The 21,453-nt window shown below is 42.7% G+C and overlaps 1 protein-coding gene and 1 long non-coding RNA gene across 9 annotated transcripts in view; one reads left to right on the top strand and one right to left on the bottom strand.

Annotated features, from left to right (window-relative positions):
- CYLD (ubiquitin carboxyl-terminal hydrolase CYLD) overlaps nt 1-21,453 on the bottom strand; it is a 138,644-nt gene that overhangs the window by 30,175 nt on the left and 87,016 nt on the right. For 6 of the 8 annotated variants that reach the window (XM_065424527.1, XM_065424526.1, XM_065424528.1 and 3 more), the window contains 4 exons: nt 18,530-18,583; nt 16,092-16,142; nt 14,734-14,786; nt 4,027-4,048 (listed from right to left, as the gene is read on the bottom strand). In XM_065424527.1, the coding sequence (XP_065280599.1) occupies nt 4,027-4,048; nt 14,734-14,786; nt 16,092-16,142; nt 18,530-18,583 (180 nt within the window). The remainder of the gene's footprint in view (nt 1-4,026; nt 4,049-14,733; nt 14,787-16,091; nt 16,143-18,529; nt 18,584-21,453) is intronic. The other 2 variants (XM_065424529.1, XM_065424524.1) reach the window with 1 other exon arrangement.
- On the top strand, nt 5,204-19,836 carry LOC135896165 (uncharacterized). The gene is made up of 3 exons (XR_010562612.1): nt 5,204-6,148; nt 10,169-10,265; nt 19,736-19,836. It is a non-coding gene; the product is annotated as an uncharacterized lncRNA (long non-coding RNA).

Raw genomic sequence — 21,453 nt, 5'->3', positions numbered from 1 at the left:
CACATACCTAGTGACTCAAGTTGTTTATTCGAGTAAATACCCAGTGACCCATGTTGCCTGCTCGGCAAGAGAGCAACCAGCACGTACCTAGTGGCCCAGGTTGACTCACCTCCATTAAATGACCAGAAACATACAAACCGCAAAGTGGGGAGAAAAGCCAAAGAAAGCCATCGCTTTAAAAGTCTGCTCATTTTCCTGTCCGAAATTCAGTTTTAACAAAATGAGTCAGTGAAAGGAAACTTGCCAAGAAGCCAAGACAGCAGCTGGAACTCAGCTACGAGACATGCACTCTGATGCAAGTAGCCTGGCGAGGTTAAAGTCCCAGGTCAGCCTAGTACCCAAGCAAAGTTCACTTTTTTATCTTATTTGCATCCATTTTACCAGCCGCTTAAATGAAAATGAGGAGTGGGCAATTGGAGTCAATTGGCAGGCTATATTGTACTGCATCATATGCAGTGCACAAACTTGCTAGCAGTGACTCAAATTTTGTTTTTGTGTATCTCATTTTCACTGCACATTAAATCAGTTTCCAGTCAACACCTTGACTATGTGCCTTCCCACTTAATCCTGTGTGTGTGTGTCTTGTGCTGCCAATTTGAAAAGAAAAGGGGAGGGGGTGGCCAGGAGAGTGCTGGCCCGAGTTCTTGCAGTCTTCATGCTGCAGCAACTGTAGTGGATGAACTGGGCAAGTTCACTGATCTGGGAAAGTTCACTGATGGTAATGTGTGGTCGTATCTACCTTAGTCAAATTTTTTTAAATATTATTCATTGGTCCTCTGTAGTCCCACCATGTTAAGAATAAAGTATTTTGCTATTTTGCTCGAATGTCAATTGCACTCACTATTAACTCCCGCTTAGTCACATTACCATTTAGTGTTGTGCCCTTGCTAGACTGCTTCTCAAAAACTTTGTTATTCTGCATATTGAATACAACTACAATGCAAGGGATCAGAATCTGCAGTTACACAGCACGTTTCAGTGTCAAGAAAATGAGCTAACCAGATGTCTGCCAATAAACAAAACTGGTAAGCTTGACGCCCCCCTTCCCCTGAAAAATTATTCATGGTTGCTCAAATCAAACCTGTAGTTTTCGTATTATGCATGTACAAATACACAGTAGCACCATCTGTTTGCCATCCTTTGATGAAATATTGTTTCGATATCAAGCTGTGATGCACTGGTGCTGAGTTGCACCGAAGTGATGTATTAAACAAGATGGTGGAGGAGCCTGTGAACACAGTTGGGGAACAATGTATTGTAATAAAGTTTCTCACAAACGAATGCCTAAAACCGATTGAAACTCATGCTAGACTTCAAGCTCAACATGGTGAAGAGACGCTAAGCCACAACACAATATTTGAGTGGTGCAAACAACTTCGAAATGGCTAGAGTGCAGTGGACGACAATGCCAGATGAGGTAGCTCCGCTCCCACTGTTGGTGTTTTCGAAAGGATCCAGTAAGTGGAGCATTTAATCCTTGAAAACTGCTGAGTAATGCTTTGTCAGCATGCAAAACAGACATCTCTCCCAAGTGACACACGACACACCTATTCACATACACCTGATGTTCCGCAAAATTGATGCATGCTAGGTATCAAAGCAACTGTCCGCCTTTGACCGAGACAGGATACTCAAATCAAAGACCATTTGACAGGGAAGGCAAGAGTTTTCTTCGCTAGATCATCACCTGCCAGGAGACGTGTGTGCATCATATCACTCCAAAATAAAAAAAAAGTCACCAGAACAATGGAAGCATACCTGCTCCCCAATATCAAGGAAGTTTGAAGCGACTCAGTCAGCAGGGAAATGCATAAGAACTTTTTTGGATGAATGCAGCATCATTTATGTTGACTACATCCCCAGTGAGTACTACTGTAAGGTACTCCAATGTGCACACAGTGCACTCACGAAGAAACAGCCCAGCTTGATTACCATGGGCATTCTCTTCATACAAAACAATGCCCACCCACATACTACGCATCGCACAATGTGCACATTGCGGGATCTTGGTTGGGAGGTACCACCACATTCGGCCTGAAGTCCTGACCTTGATTTAAGTGACTACCATTTGTTTGGACCACTGAGAGTTCCCGAAAGCCCAACATTTCAGCAGTGATGATGAAAAGTCAAGCAAGCTGTACGCTCATGGCTGCGACTCAAGAACAAATGTCTCTATGCAGCTGGAATCCATGCACTGCTGAAACATTAGGATAAGTGCATCAGTTTCAAGGAGGATTATTTCGAGAAATGAGATCACATTTGCACATCTAAACATGTTTTGCATTCCTGAAAAATAAAGTTAGGGCTGAATATGAGCACCTCTAGTAGAAAGACATTCACCAGATAAACAAAACTTTTAATTGTAAATAAAGCTAAAAAAAAGTTGGCCGAAATTTGTGAAAATAAGAACTGAAAATGCTGAACCCTAATGAATGGACATGCCTCAAAACAACCTCGGAGGGAGCCAACAAGTAGCAGTACCAACACTTCACATGTGAAAATTACACACAGGCAATATTTTTTGGTAGTAACATTACCATAGTCTGCTTAACTGGCACTTTAAATAGTTATTTGTTAGGCTGTCCACATGTTTGCCACATGTAGCCTACTGCTGCAATTGTGCAGCAGCAGAGAGCACTAGACCCTTTGCCACACGACCAATGCCATAAACCTTAACCCCTTCCGTGCCTTCGACGAGCTGGGTTCCTCCATCCATCTCTGGTCAAAATGGCCAAGGGCGAGCAACCGTACTTAGAATTTTCTAGCAATGCCGTGGACGAGCACAGTTTCATCTCAGTGCTTAGTTGTGCTTTTGGCAGATGGCAGCATACAGTCCATGGGGCAGTGCAAGCAGAAGCGAATTTATACTTCTGAGGAAGTAAAACATGTTTGCAAGAGGGGTCTTCAAAAATAATTCGGCCATTTTTCATCAGAATAATAGTGTGGTATAGAAGGCGTGAACTCCAGTTCATGCTTAGGTTGTTGCTTGTATGGACTAAGTCTAGGCTGCTTTCAACAGCCAGGAGTGGGTGGCCTCTGCCCAGTGCATTCTCTGCACATAATATGTGCTGGAACATCCAGTGCACAAGGCAAGTTATCTTAAAAGGTGAAAAAAATTTTTTAGAGTTTAACACCCCCTGGACAATGAACATGCCTTTCCACCAATCTTCAGGAGTGTTGGCTACAAGCAGTTCCTTTGAATTTAGCACCTAACAGTTTACATGTCAATAGTCATGCTGCCAGTCATTTACACCGTGCATTCAAACCAAAATGGCACAGCGACCAGATTGTGCAGCAATCCAGAAGCTTTCTGCAAATCATTTTTGAATACGAAATGTAAATCATAGAAAGCAAAGAGTGCACTTTAAATGGGGCCATTATAAAGGGGCTTGACTGAACTACTTTTCAGGAAAAGGTAAACTCTAGAAGAGCTGGCACAATGAAGAAATTTCATCAGAAAATCACACAGCAATATGCAAAGACACTTTTACATAGTGTGCACTTGCAAAGCAAAGTTATCTATATTGTTTCTTTCTGAAAAGTAGGCTAGCCTATACGACAAAACCAGACCCAACCATAAAGCCTACTTTAGAAAATGTCCTACTGGCAAAACATTATGGCCACTTAGTTTTTGTGCAATGCACCACCATGAACCAGCTTCTTTGCCAACACTCATTAAAACTCCATCCAAGTTGGCTACCACTCTTGCAGAGTAAAATTTGACCATTCAGCAAACTACCTGGCACCTCAGCAAAATATTGCACTCTACAGATGACAAGACAGCAATTTTGTGGACACACATTTATGTGTTAATTTATAAAAAATTTAAGACAGATTACAAGTGCCTCAGAAGAGATGCATGTCAGAAAGCAGCAACACATGGGAGGTCTTAGCTATTCCACACATACACACACATATATATATATCGCAACAGTACGGCATTTTCAATGTTTATACAGAGGAACACATTTTGCACGCACGCACACACATTAGGCGCACACTAGGGAAAAAAGAGCTAGAACTCACGATTGGTGCTGTTGCCTTTGTCCTGCAAAAAGAGACGACATAAATGCAGATTCATGACAAAACAAACTTCCATTAGACACAGCACTAGCATGTGCTCACATGCTGATTACACTAACATTAATGCAAATTATACTTACAACACATCTTTGAATATGTGAACGCATTGATAAAACAGAGAAGGTACCTCTTTCCCTACTGAAAAACTTCTCCCTCAGAAATAAAGAATGAAAGGATATGCAGATCCTGTGCAATGTGGGAATCGATGTAAGCGAAACTTTTTGTGCTGTTTGAGTCATTGACGGTATTTGCCGGCGATGTTGACAGCATTCGACAGTCGTGATGTGGTGCTATCTTGCCAGCACCACTTGTGTTTGTCCACATAGTACACAGAACACAGAGATGTGTCATTCATTCACTCATTCCTTCACTGAAGAGAGCCCAAATAAGCAATGCTTTCTGACAACGCATTTTTTTTTTTTTCTCCCGTGTCATGTTAGGTGAACTGCACGAGCGCAGAGCGGTAAGGTTAATCACCCGTTTCCCGACAGCGTCGGCATGGGATCCGGTTGTCCCACGTTGCACCCATTCTCCGCCTCCTCTCTCTCTGCTCCCTAAAATTCTCCCTGCCTCCTTACTGGACTGCCATTGCTGTTGCGCGTGAGCTCGGAAAAAAGCGCGGTAGCTCCTGCAATGCTTTTGCGGGGGGTCACGCCTAATTACGGCGTTTAGAGGGCATTGTTGCGTCCCTGAGGGCGCGTCAGAGGGCATTGTGGCCCCATTCTACCGAAACGTCGTTGTCGTTGCCTATCTCGTATCCCGCACCCCTGCCGTGAGCTCTCAACCACCCCCCGACACGAGCAGCAGTGGAAAAGGCGAAGGGAGAGGCAAAGAAAGCTTCGCTTTAAAACGTATATCCTGTCTAAGCGCAGCGACTAAAGATGTGGACCGCCCCGGACACACGACCTCCTCTGCCCGGACCAGCAAGGACCGCCCCACGATTAGCAATCCCTACCTGGGGTGACCCGTAACTCGAATTTCCGAGAAGCATTTCTCGACCACAGGCGTCGAATATCGAAACCTAAACATACACCACCGTGCCGCACAGTTAAAAATCACTGCTTATGTCGGCCGTATTTGTTAGCGCTGGGCAAAAAAACAGCACTGAGCATTACCTGATAAGGTTCAGCAGTAAATTTTGAATGCGCCGCGCACGCGCATTTCACTCCAACACGACCACGACAAGTTGGGCAGTTTCGGTGGTTTCGGTTTCGTAGCGAAGGTTGCGAAGCGAAGGTGTGATGTCACGGCTCGCCGAATCCTGCTATTTTTGGTCACCCAGAGTGCAAATTTATCACGTTGTTCGTGAAATGCAGCAAATCGTCTTCCTGAGGTGAGGTGACATTGCAGATGGTTTGGTTAGTGCGAACGTCTCACGTCCCACCATAGTCTCGTGTCGCGTCATGACAGGTTACCGCAACGATTTTCAACTTCGAATTTTCCATGTCATAGCCGTAGCCCACGACCGTGCCGTAGCCATCACACCGACATGTGATTTACCGTAAAATTCAATTTTCCTTTTCCCTCAAAGGCATATATTGTAGAGCCTGTGGCCAGCTGTGGCTGCAACCGAGGTTATGCTGCGACGGCTGCAACTACAGTTGCAACGGCGCCAAGTCGTTAGCGTTGATTTGAGTGTAGTGCTGTCTTGATCATTAATGTTGAGTCCTTTCACCACTTATTTCACTCGGCGCAGCGCGCGCCGTAATTGCAGCGTTCTTTTTTCTCTCTCGTTTCTTCCCCCTCACATTTACCGCTAAATGCATCTGCATTTCTAAATACGACATCTACGTTTTATTACCGCGGTTTCCACGACCGTATAAACACGTTTCTGCATTTATTTCGTGTGTCGAGATAATTGCTGCTCGCGTGAATTCGTAGTCGAGCCCGTCGATCCATGACAAAAAGCTTCACGCACACTTCGTCGCGCAAAAAATACTAGGGCCTGTGCTAGAGTTGCGGCTGTGAAATGCTGCACGCCAACTCTTACAGGACATCTACAACACCCAACCTGCGTGTTTCGATGACCAACGAGCCAGCGACCGAAACAGGAGCATGAACTACGGTACTTTTCCTTATATATATATATATTTGAAGTAAGAAACGAAGGAACACACTCACGAAAATTTAACGTTTCGGCCGTGGCACGGTCGAAACGTTATAAGTTTCTTTTTTATAAGTTTACGTTATAAATTTTCGTAAGTGTGCTCCTTCATTTCATGAACTACCTATGCATCGGACCTACAGAACTTTTCCTTGAATTATATCCTTGAATTTGAAATCTTGTGTCAATATTGTAATATATATATATATATATATATACATATATTAACACAAGATTTCAAATTACGCGCGCCAGCTGCCTCCTGCCTCCGTCCAGTTTACTGCTACCTGCGAAAGATGGTGGCAGTGAAGCGGGCAACAGGGGCTCGCAAGGCACGTGCAATCGGAGCAACGTGTAATCAGCGCGGGACACGAGGGAAGATGAGGTGCGGGACTCTTGCAAAATGACTGTGGATGTTGTAGTGAGGCTCTCGCTTAGCTGTTTGTCGGGCACAAGTTCACCCAACGTAAAGTGTTTAAAGTAAAGTCATGCAACTGTGCGTTACAGTTCTGGTGGAGGTGCGGGGTATGATTTCAAGCCCTCCTCGAGTCAGAGAAAATAGCTCGGACTCGCAGCGACTTGGACCTGTCGAATTGAATCCTGTTCACCAACGCAGCAGTCGTCGCCTATGTGGTGAGCCTCCCGAGTTTTTCCCTTTGCCGGATTCTATCTGTGCATCAGCATCTGCTCACAGAAACGCTACCGAGATGACAACTAAAATCACGCCAACTCACATCGTAGTGAACTCACCAATGACAGAGCCTTTCCATGGCGACACATTTGAAGACGCAGAGGACTGGCTGGAATGCTTAGAGCGCGTCGCTGAGTTCAATGGATGGAACGGAGAGCGCAAGCTATGAAACGTTTACTTCACATTAGAGGACAGCGCACAAACGTGGTTTGAAAACCATGAAGTGACATTTGTGTCGTGGGTTGGTTTCCGACGGGAGTTGCTTGCAACTTAACCGAGTACTGACTGCAGGGAGAGGGGCAAAGCTGCCCTGCAGGCAAGAAACCAGCGGAACAATGAAAGCATGGCCATGTATGCAGAAGACATGTCCCGCCTATTCCGCAGACCTGATTCAAACATGAGCGAGGACAAGAAACTACGCCATCTAATGCGGAGCGTGAAACAGGAACTGTTCGCAGGGTTGGTTCGAAGCTCGCCGCGCACCATCGCTGAGTTTTGTTCTGAGGCGACAACAATGGAAAGCACATTGCAACAGCGATCAAGGATGTGCAACCGGGAAATGAACATCACCTCTGTAGACGCAGTTCCAGCCGTCATCAAAAACAGCGTGGAGGTCATACGGGAGCTCGTGCGATCTGTAGTGCGAGAAGAGCTTCAGAGGCTACGGCTTGACCACAATGCTTCAACACTCTCTTTGCTGACAGACGTGGTTCGCGAAGAGGTCAGACAGGCGGTCCGGGGACCACAGCTCAGTGCGCAGCCCCAAGCGCCACTACTGCGCCAGCCGAGCGTCTCGTATGCCGATGTGCTGCAGCAAACTCCCGGACGTGCTGACATCGCAGCCACTTTGCCCTCTATGAATAGCTCGATGCCTCGAAATACGCTGCCACCAACCAAGAGAAGATTTAGGAAGGCTGATGTATGGTGCGTTCCTGACCGAATACCTCTCTGCTACCACTGTGGTGAGGCCGGCCACCTATACAGAATGTGCCACTATCACCAGGCAGGGCTTCGTGGTTTTCCGGTGAACGCACGTTGCCCTTGAAATGGTGAGCGTCCATTTAAAATCGAAGAGTACCTGTCTACTTGTCAAAGCTCCCCATACGCCTACCAGCAACACCAACCTCGATCAACAGTGCCGTTAAGGCATTGGTCACTGAGCCCCCGCCCGTCATCAAGCTCCCCAAGACGCCGTTCACAGAGCCCTCATCGGGAAAACTAGTCAGCGGCCTTGGGAGGTAAGGCCACTGCCGACGCGAAAAGAGAAGAACCTCAATCAGTGACTCCGAACGACAATGAAGGACTCGGAAACCAGTGCTGTAAGAGCGACGTTGCTTCCGATTTACGTGTGTTTGTTGACGGTTACGAAGTGAACACGTTAGTCGATACAGGTGCAGATCACTCAGTAATAAGTAGTGAGCTCACCAGGAAACTGAAGAAAGTGCTGACTCCTTGGAAAGGGCCACAAGTTCGCACTGCAGGAGGCGGCTGGCGTGCGTAATTTGAAATCTTGTGTCAATATATTCCCCATCTTTATTTACTATAGTAGGATAGAACTTAAAAAATAAACAGCATTTGGCAACCAAGGCACACGGACCACGCTCCAGGTTACAGTGAACTAGAAGCAATTCAGTACAACGAGCGGAGGGGGCCGCGCCTTGCGGCGCTTGTCACCAGAAGTGGCACCCGAAGCGGTGGCGCTGCCGTCGACCACTCTCGCAGGCGACCGGTGTGGGCACGCACAACCATTGCATTTCAGTGGTGTGTTTTGGTTGTGGCTTTTTGCTCTGTGTGGTTGCGTTTTGCAAGCGTTCTTATGTGAATGCGGCCACTTACATCAATGAGTGCAAAGCAATGTCTCAACCACTGTTATGCTCCAGGGTGTAGCGCAGGATACGCCTGAACGAACAGTGCGAAGAAGCTGTCGCTATTCAAGGCGCTAGGCTCTCATCGTTAGACTCTCATCTGGCTGCAACTCACACCAGACGCCACAGCAGTTTCTGCTAACTGTTCGCTGTCTCTCTTTTTATAACTTGGCGCACAGTGTTGCAGGTGGGAATGCACAGGGAGATGTCATCAGTTCCCTTCTTGATGTGGGTGACCGGGAAGAAACTTCAACGCAACAGCTGATTGACCAGAGGAAGCTTTTTACAGAAAAACAAGCGGTGCCTTCGAGTTCACATGGCAATGAAGCAGGGGAACATAAGTATCATGTCCGGAGGAGCGACTTAAGGCTTATATATTAAATTTCCAGATATGTGGCGAAAAAGTGTGTGCTGCCCGCCAAATGCTGTGCATGTAATGACAGCCTCTTACTTCCAACAGAAGAAGGGCGTCGCTTGCATGCAGCAGAATTTGTGCACTACAAAGATGAAGGAGGTTTGCTCTACCTCTCGGTGGAACTGTTCCGTTTTGAAGGCTTGAAGACATTTTCACAAATTGCTTTAGTGCACAAAAAGTTTATTGGAAAAGTGTAATGGACATCCTGCATGATTCATTGTGCCGCTCCCTTGAAGGTGGGATGCAGAGCTCATGCAGAGAGCCTGACTGCTCGCGTAGTCAGCTTTTCTGTCACCATACGGTTCCATTTTTTTTTATCAAAGGTTTGAACACAGCACATATGCTGTCAAAAAGAAAGGCAGCACAGCACCCGAAGCTAAGCAGACTGACTTAGCTCAATTTCTGCACTGCTTGTTTAGTGCATTAAAGCTCTCAGGATGATTCTTGTGCTATTGCAGAGCACCTGCAATAAAATCTAATAGGACAGGGAAAGCAGTTTCGAAGTCGTTCTTCCTTCTTTCTTTTCTGTGCGTCAAATTTCTTCTTGTGTAGCACGTGCTTTAAAAATGAAGTGCTTTCTCGTGTGAATATTAAATCAGTCTTAATCGGCCAGATTTCTGTGCATGTGCACCCTAGAACATACTGTAAACAAGGTGTCTTTTGCGATCGCGAACATCATGTGAATATTTGGTCCCGCAAATAAGTATTGCTTCATAAAATTTAGTACTCGCAAATTATTCCGGTATCGCCATTTAGCCCGAGTTGGCGACTAAGCGTGAAAAATTAAAAAATTGCAGCACATCGACTGTCCTTCCTCTGCTACTGGCTTTGCTTTGTAAGACACACCCAAAATTTGCTTGTAAAGACTTGCTTTGTGAAGACACGCCCAAACACCTCTACCCACACAAAGTACCCAAAAAAGAACTTCAAACCCAAGCTGAATTACGTTAAAATAGCGGCTGTACATAACCAAGCATGCTTTCTATTTTTGTGTGCCTTGTACGCTGCAGAGGCGAACCGGGGCGAGCTTTCAAGAGCGCTTGATTGCAGCGCCGACGCTGCAGGTGCGACCGCGCGCGTCAGCGGAGAGGTGCGGTCGTGCCACTGGTAAGCATTCTAACTGTACCCAGGTTGTTAGTCTGCCAGCCAATCACAGACGCAAACAAAATCGGCATCATGCGACCAATTCAAAATGGCGTCGTACTTGATACATCCGAAGTGTCTGCTGTTCTTGAACAAACTTTTTATAGGCGGAAGCGATGAGGTGTGCAACAGACATGGGCAAGGTGTATGGATTCTAAGCTTTTCACTCTTCAAAAGCCCGCGGTACAGTTCATTTAACTGCTGACACCGTTTTACTCATGAAACTTCACTGCCAACTGAAGTTAAACTTGGCAATACACAGTTGCAGCGAAGCAAGCGTTTTACCTCAGTTGAATAAAGAATGAGGCTTTCACCGTTCCACTATAACAGACGAGTAAAAACGTACAAAATTACACGCTTATAATATTATTTTTGTGGTTACCGCCTTATTTAGGTAACAGAGAAAGTTTTAAGTATGAACTATTTGCAGCCTCGAGGAGGAACAATGGCTGGCGGGTATGAAGGCATGGGCGGGGCTTCACTGCAGACTTGCATTGTATCTGACTATAAGCCAGCCTACAGCGCCAAAAAGAAGTTGCTTGGTCTCGCCCGTTTATTAGCTTGATTGAGTGGATCAGCGAATCCTTGCTTGATCCATGGCAGCGTTGTAACTCATATGGCATGCACAGTTGTACTATATACTACAATGTAAATGTGTGCAGAACGTGGAGAATGTGCAACGTCTCCTGCAATATACCTCCGCTTGTTGGGCTATATACATATGGTGCTGCCATGCACAGTGCTTATTACTGCAAATGCAGGCCACACACAAGGGCTCATGAACAGCTGAAGATTGAACTAATCGGGTTTTACTACCGTATTTTCGCGATTCTAAGCACCCCCCCCCTCCCCCCCCTCTATTTCCGTGAAAAAGTTAGGAAAAAAGTTTTCATGCGAATCTAAGCACCCCCCTATTTGTTAGGAAGAGCGCGTATCCAATTCCGCCAAACGCGCTTGCTCACTGTGGAATCGTTGCTTGGCGGACCTGCAGGTACGCGGTCGATGCTTCTGTTGGACGCGTTTCGCGGCCGTCTGACCCCGGAGGTAGAGGCAAAGCTTCGGAACATCAATAGTGACGTGGTTGGGATTCCGGGTGGCATGACGCCAGTGCTGCAACCCCTCGACGTTCAAAGCCTTTCAAAGGCAATCTCCGACAGGAGTACAAAGAGTGGGTGCGAAACCCTGACCGGAAGAAGACGCCGACGGGAACGCTGCAGAAAGCGTCCCCATCAATCATCGCAAAGTGGATTTCGGACGAGTGGAAGAGGGTCCAAGTGGACATTGTCGTCAAATCATTTAAGAAGGGCTCGATCACAAACGACTTCAACGGAACGGTAGACGACCTGCTGTGGGATACCGAGAGCAGTGGTTCAAGCATTGCGACGAACTCGAGTGGCAGTGATAGTGACTGAGCATCCTATCCAAGCGGTGGGTTCACTGTCTGCACCGATTTTTCTTTTGAATGTTTGCAAAATATAATGTTATTCCTCGCACCTATCTCGTCGTGATGCCATGGCGAAAAGAGGGAGGGGGGGTCATTCTAGATTTTTCGAATCTAAGCACCCCCTCTCACTTTGGGCATCGCGATCGTGAAAAAAGGGGATGCTTAGAATCGAGTAAATACGGTATGTTTATTGCAGTATAGCATTTTTTTCTGTCTCCTTGATCATCCTTCTCTTAATTAAAACCTCTATCTCTATATTGTTCTGTTACCTATGCCTGTAACGACCTAGGCTCTACCAATCTCTTACCTGCTTTTGTTCCACCAATACTCTAACACCCATATTCAGAAATTTATCTTAGCTTGAAGCCCATGCTTGACTTGATCTAAATGACGCCTGTGTGAACGTGCTGAAGAAAACGCAATGAGCGACTTGGGCACATTCATGCCAGGCATCATTTAAATCAAGTCAAGCATGGGCCTCAAGTTAAGATGCATTTCTGAATCTGGGGGGTTATTGCTTGCTTAACTTGACTGCTGACCAATTGATGCTCCCATCTGCTCTAATCCCAATGCTTCTGGAATGTGGGCGTTCCCCACGGTTCTTGCTTGGTGAATACATACACATTCAATATTACTATGTGCTGAGTCTCTGGACTTTTGCTGTGGCAGACACATGCCTCACCCTGTTGCTAATATTTGCTCCTGTATGTTTTTGTCCTCGGGCAGCCAGCTTGAGTCTCAAACAGCAATTAAGGCACTACCCTATGTGTTACCGTACAGGTTTTCCCCTGATTTCATTTTTGCCATATATCTAGTTTTGTTCCATCCTTTGCATGAAATTTACTGCCTCTGTTTCTCTCACTATCTTTTTGATGACTCTAGGTTGTCTGTTTGCACTTTCAATTGCCCTGTACATTTCATCCAAGTTCCCGAGTTTTTTTTCAAAACTAATTTTGCTCTGCACGTTTCCTACTTTAAAAGAGGCCCAATCCATGTCACCCTGCGCTGCCTCGTTTGTGGTCATACTGTGGATCCCCAATGGCAATCAGCCCACCGACCTTTGGTTAACTTCTAACCCCAATAAGATCTCCAATTTTGAGCACAGAATAGCATATGTGATCACTAGCATTGGCACCATTACTTTTTTTTCCAAATTCCTCGCACCACTTCACATTAGTTATAGCTTTAAAGTGCTCTATGTTTCATTATAGTTGCATTCTGTTTCCCCTTCATCATCAGGTTATCTTGGTGGATGTTTGAGTACGTCTTTCTTTGGCTTATGTGTACACCCAAGTATATATATTGCTTGACTATGGGAATGAGTTGCTGTTGATTTGATACCATGTCATTACTCATCTCTTCACTAGAGTGCTAGAACGGCTTTGAAATTTTACATCCTGTCAACACAAAGCAATGCAAGCGTGTCAACACCACATCGCACAAGCCATAAAGGAGGAAAGCAGACCAGCACACTGTGTAGAGAGTAGTTTCCTTTCTGCCTAGAAAAAAATCTATATAATGCAGAGGATACAGAGAGAAGAGGTGCAATATGAAATGCAAGTTCAGTGAAAAGGTGGAAGCATATGCCCTGTTTTAGCTCATGATAGTAGGTGTCAGCTGAGCTAATCCACTATTGCCGGCATTGACAGCCAATGAAGGCCATTCTGCCAGACATTTCAAATAGAAAAAATAGTTTTGCGCACCTCTTATGAATTCCTCAAATGCTGTGGATGTGAAAAAACATTGAGATCTACACAACACGTTAGTCAGGCAAGCTTTCTTTGTTGTCTACATTTTCCCAATTTGCAAAAATATTATGCATCTCACTTGCCTCATTCCGCTGTGAGAGAAATGCAAATATAAAAGCGACAAAGCACATACAGCAGCCTGACAGCAAGTTGAGCTGACTCGAAAAAGCACTTCTGTTTACAACAAAGATTTATCTATTACAATAATAATATTTGGGGTTTTACGTGCCAAAACCACTTTCTGATTATGAGGCACGCCGTAGTGGAGGACTCCGGAAATTTTGACCACCTGGGGTTCTTTAACGTGCACCTAAATCTAAGCACACGGGTGTTTTCGCATTTCGCCCCCATCGAAATGCGGCCGCCGTGGCCGGGATTCGATCCCGCGACCTCGTGCTCAGCAGCCATTTATCTATTACAGGTATAACCTTTAAGCCCATATACCATGCAAAATATCCAGCTTTCCTGTTTTACACCACAGCTGTTCATCGCACCAACAACTACTGTACTTATTCGAATTTAGGCCGATAGTTTTTTTTTTTTAACATAATTATTACCAAACTATAGGGACGGCTTAGATTTGGGAATTAAAAAAAACGCGCCAGTTTCTAATGAAAATGATAAATACGGCGCATAGCTAGCGCCATCTAGAAAAGTCAGTATCGCAGCCGCTATTCTGGTTACCGAAGTCGCGCCGCGTTTCGATGCGCGTGAGCCGTACCGCACTGTCTGCGCATGCATGGGCACGCGGACGCGAGCCTGTGCGTGTCCGCAAGCATGCATGTGGTTAGCAGCGATGATAACATAGAGTGAACTCGGCATGTTCGTATTAAATAAATGCTGTTTTCATACTTTTTTGTTCGGCCTACATTAAAGGTAGGTTTATTTTTTTTCCTGGCTTTGAACATTCGGGGGGTCGGCTTAGAATCAGGGCCGGCCTAGCTATCCGAGTAAATAAGGTATCAGCTGATAACTTGAAACCTATCTAGCATATATTGATGCAGCTCTTGCACAAAGAAGACGTTTACCCCTACACTATTGACTTCTCTGCTTGCACCAGTGTAACTTATTTATCGTAACACTGCCCATCTTTCATTTATAACTAAAGCCAGTTAAAAGAAAAAAAAAACCTATATGGCAGGTGTAGCAGACACAGCTGTCTGTTCCACTTGCAGTATTTACAGCAGATAAACATTAAACAAAAGCAACAAAATGTTTCGTATGCTGTAACAACTCTTACCAAATGTGGCGGACAATCTCCTGGGGCCTTTGGTTCAGTCTGGTTGTTCAAAGCTGCAGGACAACACTTTATGTGAGGTAGTCATTTAAAAAAATCGACAATAAGCATGCCAAATGAGAACTGGGTTTCAATGTAGGAAAGCTATCAACATAAGAGCAAAGCTGCAATTTCATTATGTAACTTGCACGTTTAAGCTGCACACACTATTACACTTTAAAGGCAGATACTGTAATTTACTTAATTTTTGTAAGCATCTAACCTAACTTTTGAAATTTGCACAAATTGGCATTGTGAACCATAGTTCCTGTGCATCTTTACAAAGATCTTCATTTGGCCAAACTTTTAAAGTATACTACTTGCACAAAAAGTCAATCAATATTTAAAGCTTTCAAGTGACAGAAAAAAAAATGTAAATTTAAGCTGTCATCACATAATGCACTCTAGCCTGCAAGGTCTCAACAGCTAACAAACTATTCTGCAGTAAAATACTGGTGGTACATTGCTTTTTTTGATGGCCTAATCAGGCACCACTAAATTTTTTCCACCCGCTAGAGCAGTCAATTTAATTGTATTGTAGTTGGATGTATACTTGGTACTCTGATGCCAGCATAGGAGTTGGTAGCAAAGCTTGAATTCATGCAAAGTATGCAAAATGCATGTCATTGCTGAGAAACCTCATCTAAGAGACATCAAATATTAATCAAAGTGTACTCCTTCGTACAGTTTCCATTAAGTTCAAACCTTGATTGAAATGTTGGCTATTGTATATACTGTACAGAGAAACAAAACATAATATATAATCTTCTCTGATAACTGGCTGAAATGAAAAAAATCTCAAGTGGTAAAAGAGGCAGTGACTTGAGCACATTTACCTTCAATGCAAAGAACACTTAAATATTGCTGAAGCAAACTCATTATACAATTATATCTGTTACTCATACCAGTAAAGCACAAACTACAAAGGTTTAAGATGAGAAAATTTTTAGCCGATTTCTTAGCTACTCTTGAAAAGTCTTACATTTTGCAAAAAGCAACAAGGGTGTGCAACGAAAACGCAGCTTACAAATTGAACAATATGAGTCGCAACATGGTTGCCAATGCTTGATTATAAGACAAAGAAACTATTTTAAAATTAGAACATGCACACAATGTGGCACCTGGTTTACGAGTGATATGAGATAATGGACTTCATTGAGATGATAAGACTGCTTGCATGTAAGACAAGCTTAAATCCATTTTGATGGATAATTATGCTTCCTTTACATTTCAAGGGCCAGAAGGATAGAAAGAAAAGGAAACAACAAAGCCCCATGCACAGTGGGCAAACAGTCATGCATGCTAGCACATGCAAGTGTTACCTTGGCATTTTTCATACAAAGGGTTGACGTGATTAACAGCATCACTAGTTGCTAGTTGTATGCAGCAAAAAAAAAAAAAGGAAGGAAAGAAAGAAAAGAAAAAAAAGAAAAAGGATTATAGAGCAACATTACAACTACCTCCAATGCTCTTGATCATAACGCCCAGGTACAACTTTCACAAGGCCATATATCATTAGCAAAAAAGAGTTTAAGGTATAAGGGCCATTCATAAAGTTCATGCTACTTCCATGAAGGAGCATATTATAGAATGAGGATTTGACAAAAGTTCATTCTAGCCCACTACTTCAACTACCCAAGACCATGCATTTATTCCACTAGTATATGAGCTGAAGGAAACCATTCTTGAGACCACACTATTTCTGTCCAAGAACTATCTCGCTTCAAGAAAGTGTGGTAAATTATGGGGTTGTATGTTCCAAAGCTGCACAGTGGTCTACAAGGGACATTGTAGCGTAGAACTCCAGAGCATGACTATGATCACCTGGGATTCTTTATTGTGCACATAAATCCAAGTACTTAAGCATATTTGCTTTAAGCATCTATGGTGAGTAGTGAAGTAAGAGTTCTTTATTTCCCTGGAAATGATTTATGCAAGTGTCTTTCTACTCGAGGAAAGGGGAAGAACTCGCTATATGTTACATTTTGGTGAAATGGGGAATGAAGCAGATTTTCAGTAACTCAATGAAGTCGTGTGCCACTGTCCAAAATTATCTAGTCCATTCTCATGAAACATGTTCTTGAGCCACTCTTCAGAAATAATTTTTTTATAATTGTCTTTAAAAGGTTAGCATAACATTCTCCTGCAGCCTTTTTGACATTTCCAGCCATAATCTGTCAAAGTAACAGAGTGACAGTCCTAGAACATGCATGTAAACCTTCTCCTTAATGGCATCATCCCAGTCATTTTTGGTACTAGGGGTTTTACATGCTCTCACTACTTGCTGCTTAAATTACCCTCTAGATCAAAGTGGTGCATCAGAGTGGAGGATACAACTTTTCTCCATAGGACAAAGCAGTCAGAGAAGCCCTATTTTAACTCTCAAAAAGCTTTGCTTTCAGGGTTACTTCCTCATGGAGAACTTTTAGCAGCATCACTTCAGTTTCAACATGATGGCAATGCTCTCAGTTAGTACAGCATGCAATAAAGTGCTAGAGGGACACATTTGTTTTGCAACCCATCTTATGTACCTTTAGTTCTGATTTTCCAAAAATGATACAGTACAAACTTTATGAGTGTCCCTTGTACAGTCAGGTTATAAGCATTTATAGTCACCATCTAAAATTATACTAAAGCTAAATGTATAATCTCAACATATACTTAATTCCATTCTGGTGTGCATACTGTGAAGAGGTGACAGACATAAGCCATCTGCCCAATTTAACATATCATTTAAATCGACCTGGACATTTGCAATATGAAAACTAATGAAATGCAAAACTAAAGCTTATCATTAAATAAATAAAAAAAATACTGTGGCCTCCTCTACATAACATAATTTGTAAGTTTATAAATGCAGAACTCGCTGTGGACACTGAGAACAAGCCAAAAACACGCACAAAGTGCTATGCAAATAACAGAAGTATTGTTTAATAAGGGATTTAACATCTAAAGTTTAATAGGTATGCTTAGTAAACATACGACCAAAAAAAATTTTTTTTACTGTATCAGCCACTGGGAAACTATTTTCTCACATGCTTCGTGTACACAGCCTGGAATTGAATGCTGTACTATTGTCAGCTCACAAAGACCTCCCAGGCATACCTTTCAGTGCTAGTATTATTACAGCCTACACTACTGGCTAGGAGGGTTTTTTTTTTTTTTGGCAGTATGCTTCATTTTTTAAGTAGGCAGCAGAAACTTTATGTACAGCACTGCAATATCAGGGATGCCTAATAAATATTTAAGTATGTTCTGACACTGCAGTATATATACATTGTAATTAGTGGGGCATCAACTAATGTCCAGTTGCATTAATTCAGTTTTATTTTGAACAAGCATGAGGACATAACAAAATGATGACTTTTGCAGTCACCTCTTGACGATTTAAAGCTGTAAAAGTTACTTATACACAATTGGCTTACAAATGTAAACCTAAGCAAGGCTGCTCAGAGTGCTAGTTAGTGTATTAATGCAATGCACTTGAGTGAAAAACAAACAAAAAAGCAAATACAGAGCACAGATGACTGCAGCAGAGCTGGCAGGAATACTCAAACTAGTTAAGTGGACAATATACCAAAGAGATCATCAATCATCGAAGCCATGTCAATGATCTGTGAATGATTTAGTAAAACTAAATCATTCACATGATAGTAATGCTCGATGACCTAGCTTTGTTAGCAAATGATTTAGGCCTCTGTTGAATTGAGAACACTACAGCAAATTTAACTACAACTGAAAGGAGTCTACTGCTACTCACTCTGTGACGGTCCTCTAGAGATCCCACCATGTTTCGGTTTGTCTTCAGCAAAGTCTGTAAAAAATCAGCAAAAAAAGTTACTGCAGTATCTCCCTAGTGGGACTTGTCAGATAGTGCATAAGCAGGTTTCCAGTCGCTCATCTTGCACTCATACAACGAATGAGTGATTGAGTGGCCAAGTTATGCACACCGTGGCTCGCTGTGTTGAGGATGATGCAATGTGCCGCAAGTATTGCATTGACCTGTTGTAATTACCTCATTGGTGAACCTACTTAGTTGGAATTAATCATACTGGGTGAAATTATTGTAATCGTAATTAATTTGAATAAGGGTTAGGTAATGTAATATGAATTAATCTCCATTATGTACCCATGTTAATTGTTATTGGTCTTAAGTAATACAATCCTAATTAGGCTTTTTTCTTTCAAATAAACGTTTTGATATATATACATAGGCTGTATGAAGCATTATTAGCATCGATCAAATTAATATTAATTAATCAAAATCAGGTTTAATTAATTGGATCTTAATTACAATTGATTGGACTAAATAAATTAACAAATAAGTTTAACTACCCTCACTGTTATTAATTACAATAAATTAATCACCATTACATTTAATTAATTTTGTCATAATCTACATTAGGCTTCCTCACCCTTCATTAGTCTTAAGGAGTCTTATTCAGGCTTAGTTAGCTGCTAAGCCGCCACAGTGGCTTAGTGGATATGGTGTTGCACTGTTAAGCACGAGGTCGCTGGATCAAATCTCGGCTGCGGCGGCCGCATTTTCATGGGAGTAAAATGCAAAAATGCCCATGTCCCGTGCATTGGGAACACATTTAAAATATTCCCTGGTGGTCAAAATTAATCCAGAGTCCCCCCACTACAGCGTGTCTCATATAATCAAATCGTGGTTTTAGTGCTTATAGCACATAGAACCCCAGAATTCTATTAAGCTAATTTCATAATTAATTGTAGTAGTCTTTTATTAACCTTAATTACTTTTAATACCGTTTCAGAAGTCATACATAGTCATAAGGCATTCTCATATATACCCCCATAGAATCCCATGTATACCTACGGAGCACATCATGTCACGCATTAGAGACAGGTGGATGGACAGACAAATATGTAAGGGAAGTAGCCCTAGAATGCTTACACATTAAAAATCACTTTCCTGATTCCCTTTCTTCACACCTATATACAGGAGCTGTGACAGAATGCAGGCAGTGGAGGAACAAAAGGTGGCAACTAGAAGTCCTAAGCGAGAAGAAGAGGGCTCGCCAAAGAGCACGAAATGCAGAGGCTTCCAACATGATGGCAGGAGAGAATAGGTGAAGCAGAGCATGCTAAGGAATGGGAGCAAAAGTAAAGGAACTTGTAAATGCAGACAAATAAGGGAAGTCAACCAGATGTGATGTCGAATTGTCAAGATCACCATGAGCACACTCAAGCTATCATATATAATTCGGCCACATGATAATGCACAAAAAACGAAGATTTTTCATTTAAAAACCACAGCCAATGGCTAAAGGTTCACGATTGTGTGATGGAGCAATATAAAAGGGCAGTGCAGCCACACAGCCAAGAATACACATACACAACTGTCTTAAAACGGCTGAAAATTCTATATTGGATGCGATGGTGACAAACTCTGCCAGCGTAGACAGTACAAGCACTATTGCTAAACATCTGTTTGTAAATTGCTGTTATTAGCAGACGCACTAATTACTATGTAATCAACATAGACCATAAACAGTGTTAATGTGTAGATCATATATACTTTCTGTAGGCCAGTCAGACAAAGGACCAGCATAACAACCAGTAAGGTATGTTCAGTCAGCTCACAGAAAGTTAAAAAGGGTGCTTGAATTACAGTGAAGAAGTCAACTTGCTTAATGTCTTTGACAAGAGGCAACAATAGTGAAAAGAAAACATTTGTGCATTTGCAGGAACTTCCTAAGATGCATGCAATTACCTAGTGATTAGGCAGCTCACTCTCAATGAATAACTACAACAAAAAACATGCTGCAATACAGTTGCATGAAGTTCTGATGGCACAACCTGATGCAATGTAGAATGCTGTTACAAGTGCTGACACTTTGCTTGATTCAGGCACTATTATGCTGATGACCACTTCAGAAGCACACACAACACTTTTGTCTTCAACAGTGGGCTTTTAGTATCGTGATCATCATCTTCAAAATTTGGGCCAAAAAAACTTTCTCAGTGTACTGACCAGCAGTATTTACCACTAATCAACTGGCAGCAAAGAGAAAGGGCTTTGTGTGAAATGTTCATAATACCACATGCACTAATAAGAATAGTCCAGCAACACAACACTGCTACCTACTGGTTTTTCTAGTCCTGTTAGCCTTATGGATTTATATTGCTACTACCATATATGCAAAAAAAATTATACAAATAAGAAAGTAAAAGAAAAAACCCTAGAAAGAGATGAAACTAGCCACAGTAGCAGACAAAAAGATATGTTTGCACATATTTTGCTCAGAAACTTAGTGCTGTGCATGAAGACTGGTAGCTTTGGACGATCGCTTCTTTAAACCAAAACTTCAGGAAGAAATCTGGTTTAACCAGATTTTGATAAAACTTGTTGATGGTAAAAAATCTGGATTAAATAGAAAAATTAAGAGAAGAGGAAAGACGAAAGGACCTGTCCTTTCGTCTTTTCTCTTTTCTTAATTTTTCTTATTTAAAAGACCATCTTTCCTCTGAGAGGAAAGACAAAAGGACCTGTTTTTTCGTCTTTCCTCGTCTATTAATTTTTCTTATTTAGAAGATCATCTTTCCTCTTAATATTTCCTATTTCGTTAAAGCGCTGCAAATGCATGAAATGCTGATATTCCAACTAGCCTAGCTGTCCACATTAAGTATGTGATGAATTCTCACCGCAACATATGCCAA

This window comes from Dermacentor albipictus, chromosome 1, assembly GCF_038994185.2.
Source record: "Dermacentor albipictus isolate Rhodes 1998 colony chromosome 1, USDA_Dalb.pri_finalv2, whole genome shotgun sequence".
Classification (NCBI taxonomy): domain Eukaryota; kingdom Metazoa; phylum Arthropoda; class Arachnida; order Ixodida; family Ixodidae; genus Dermacentor; species Dermacentor albipictus.
The sequence above is the reverse complement of the archived record's forward strand: the minus strand, read 5'-3'. Positions and strand labels throughout refer to the sequence as shown.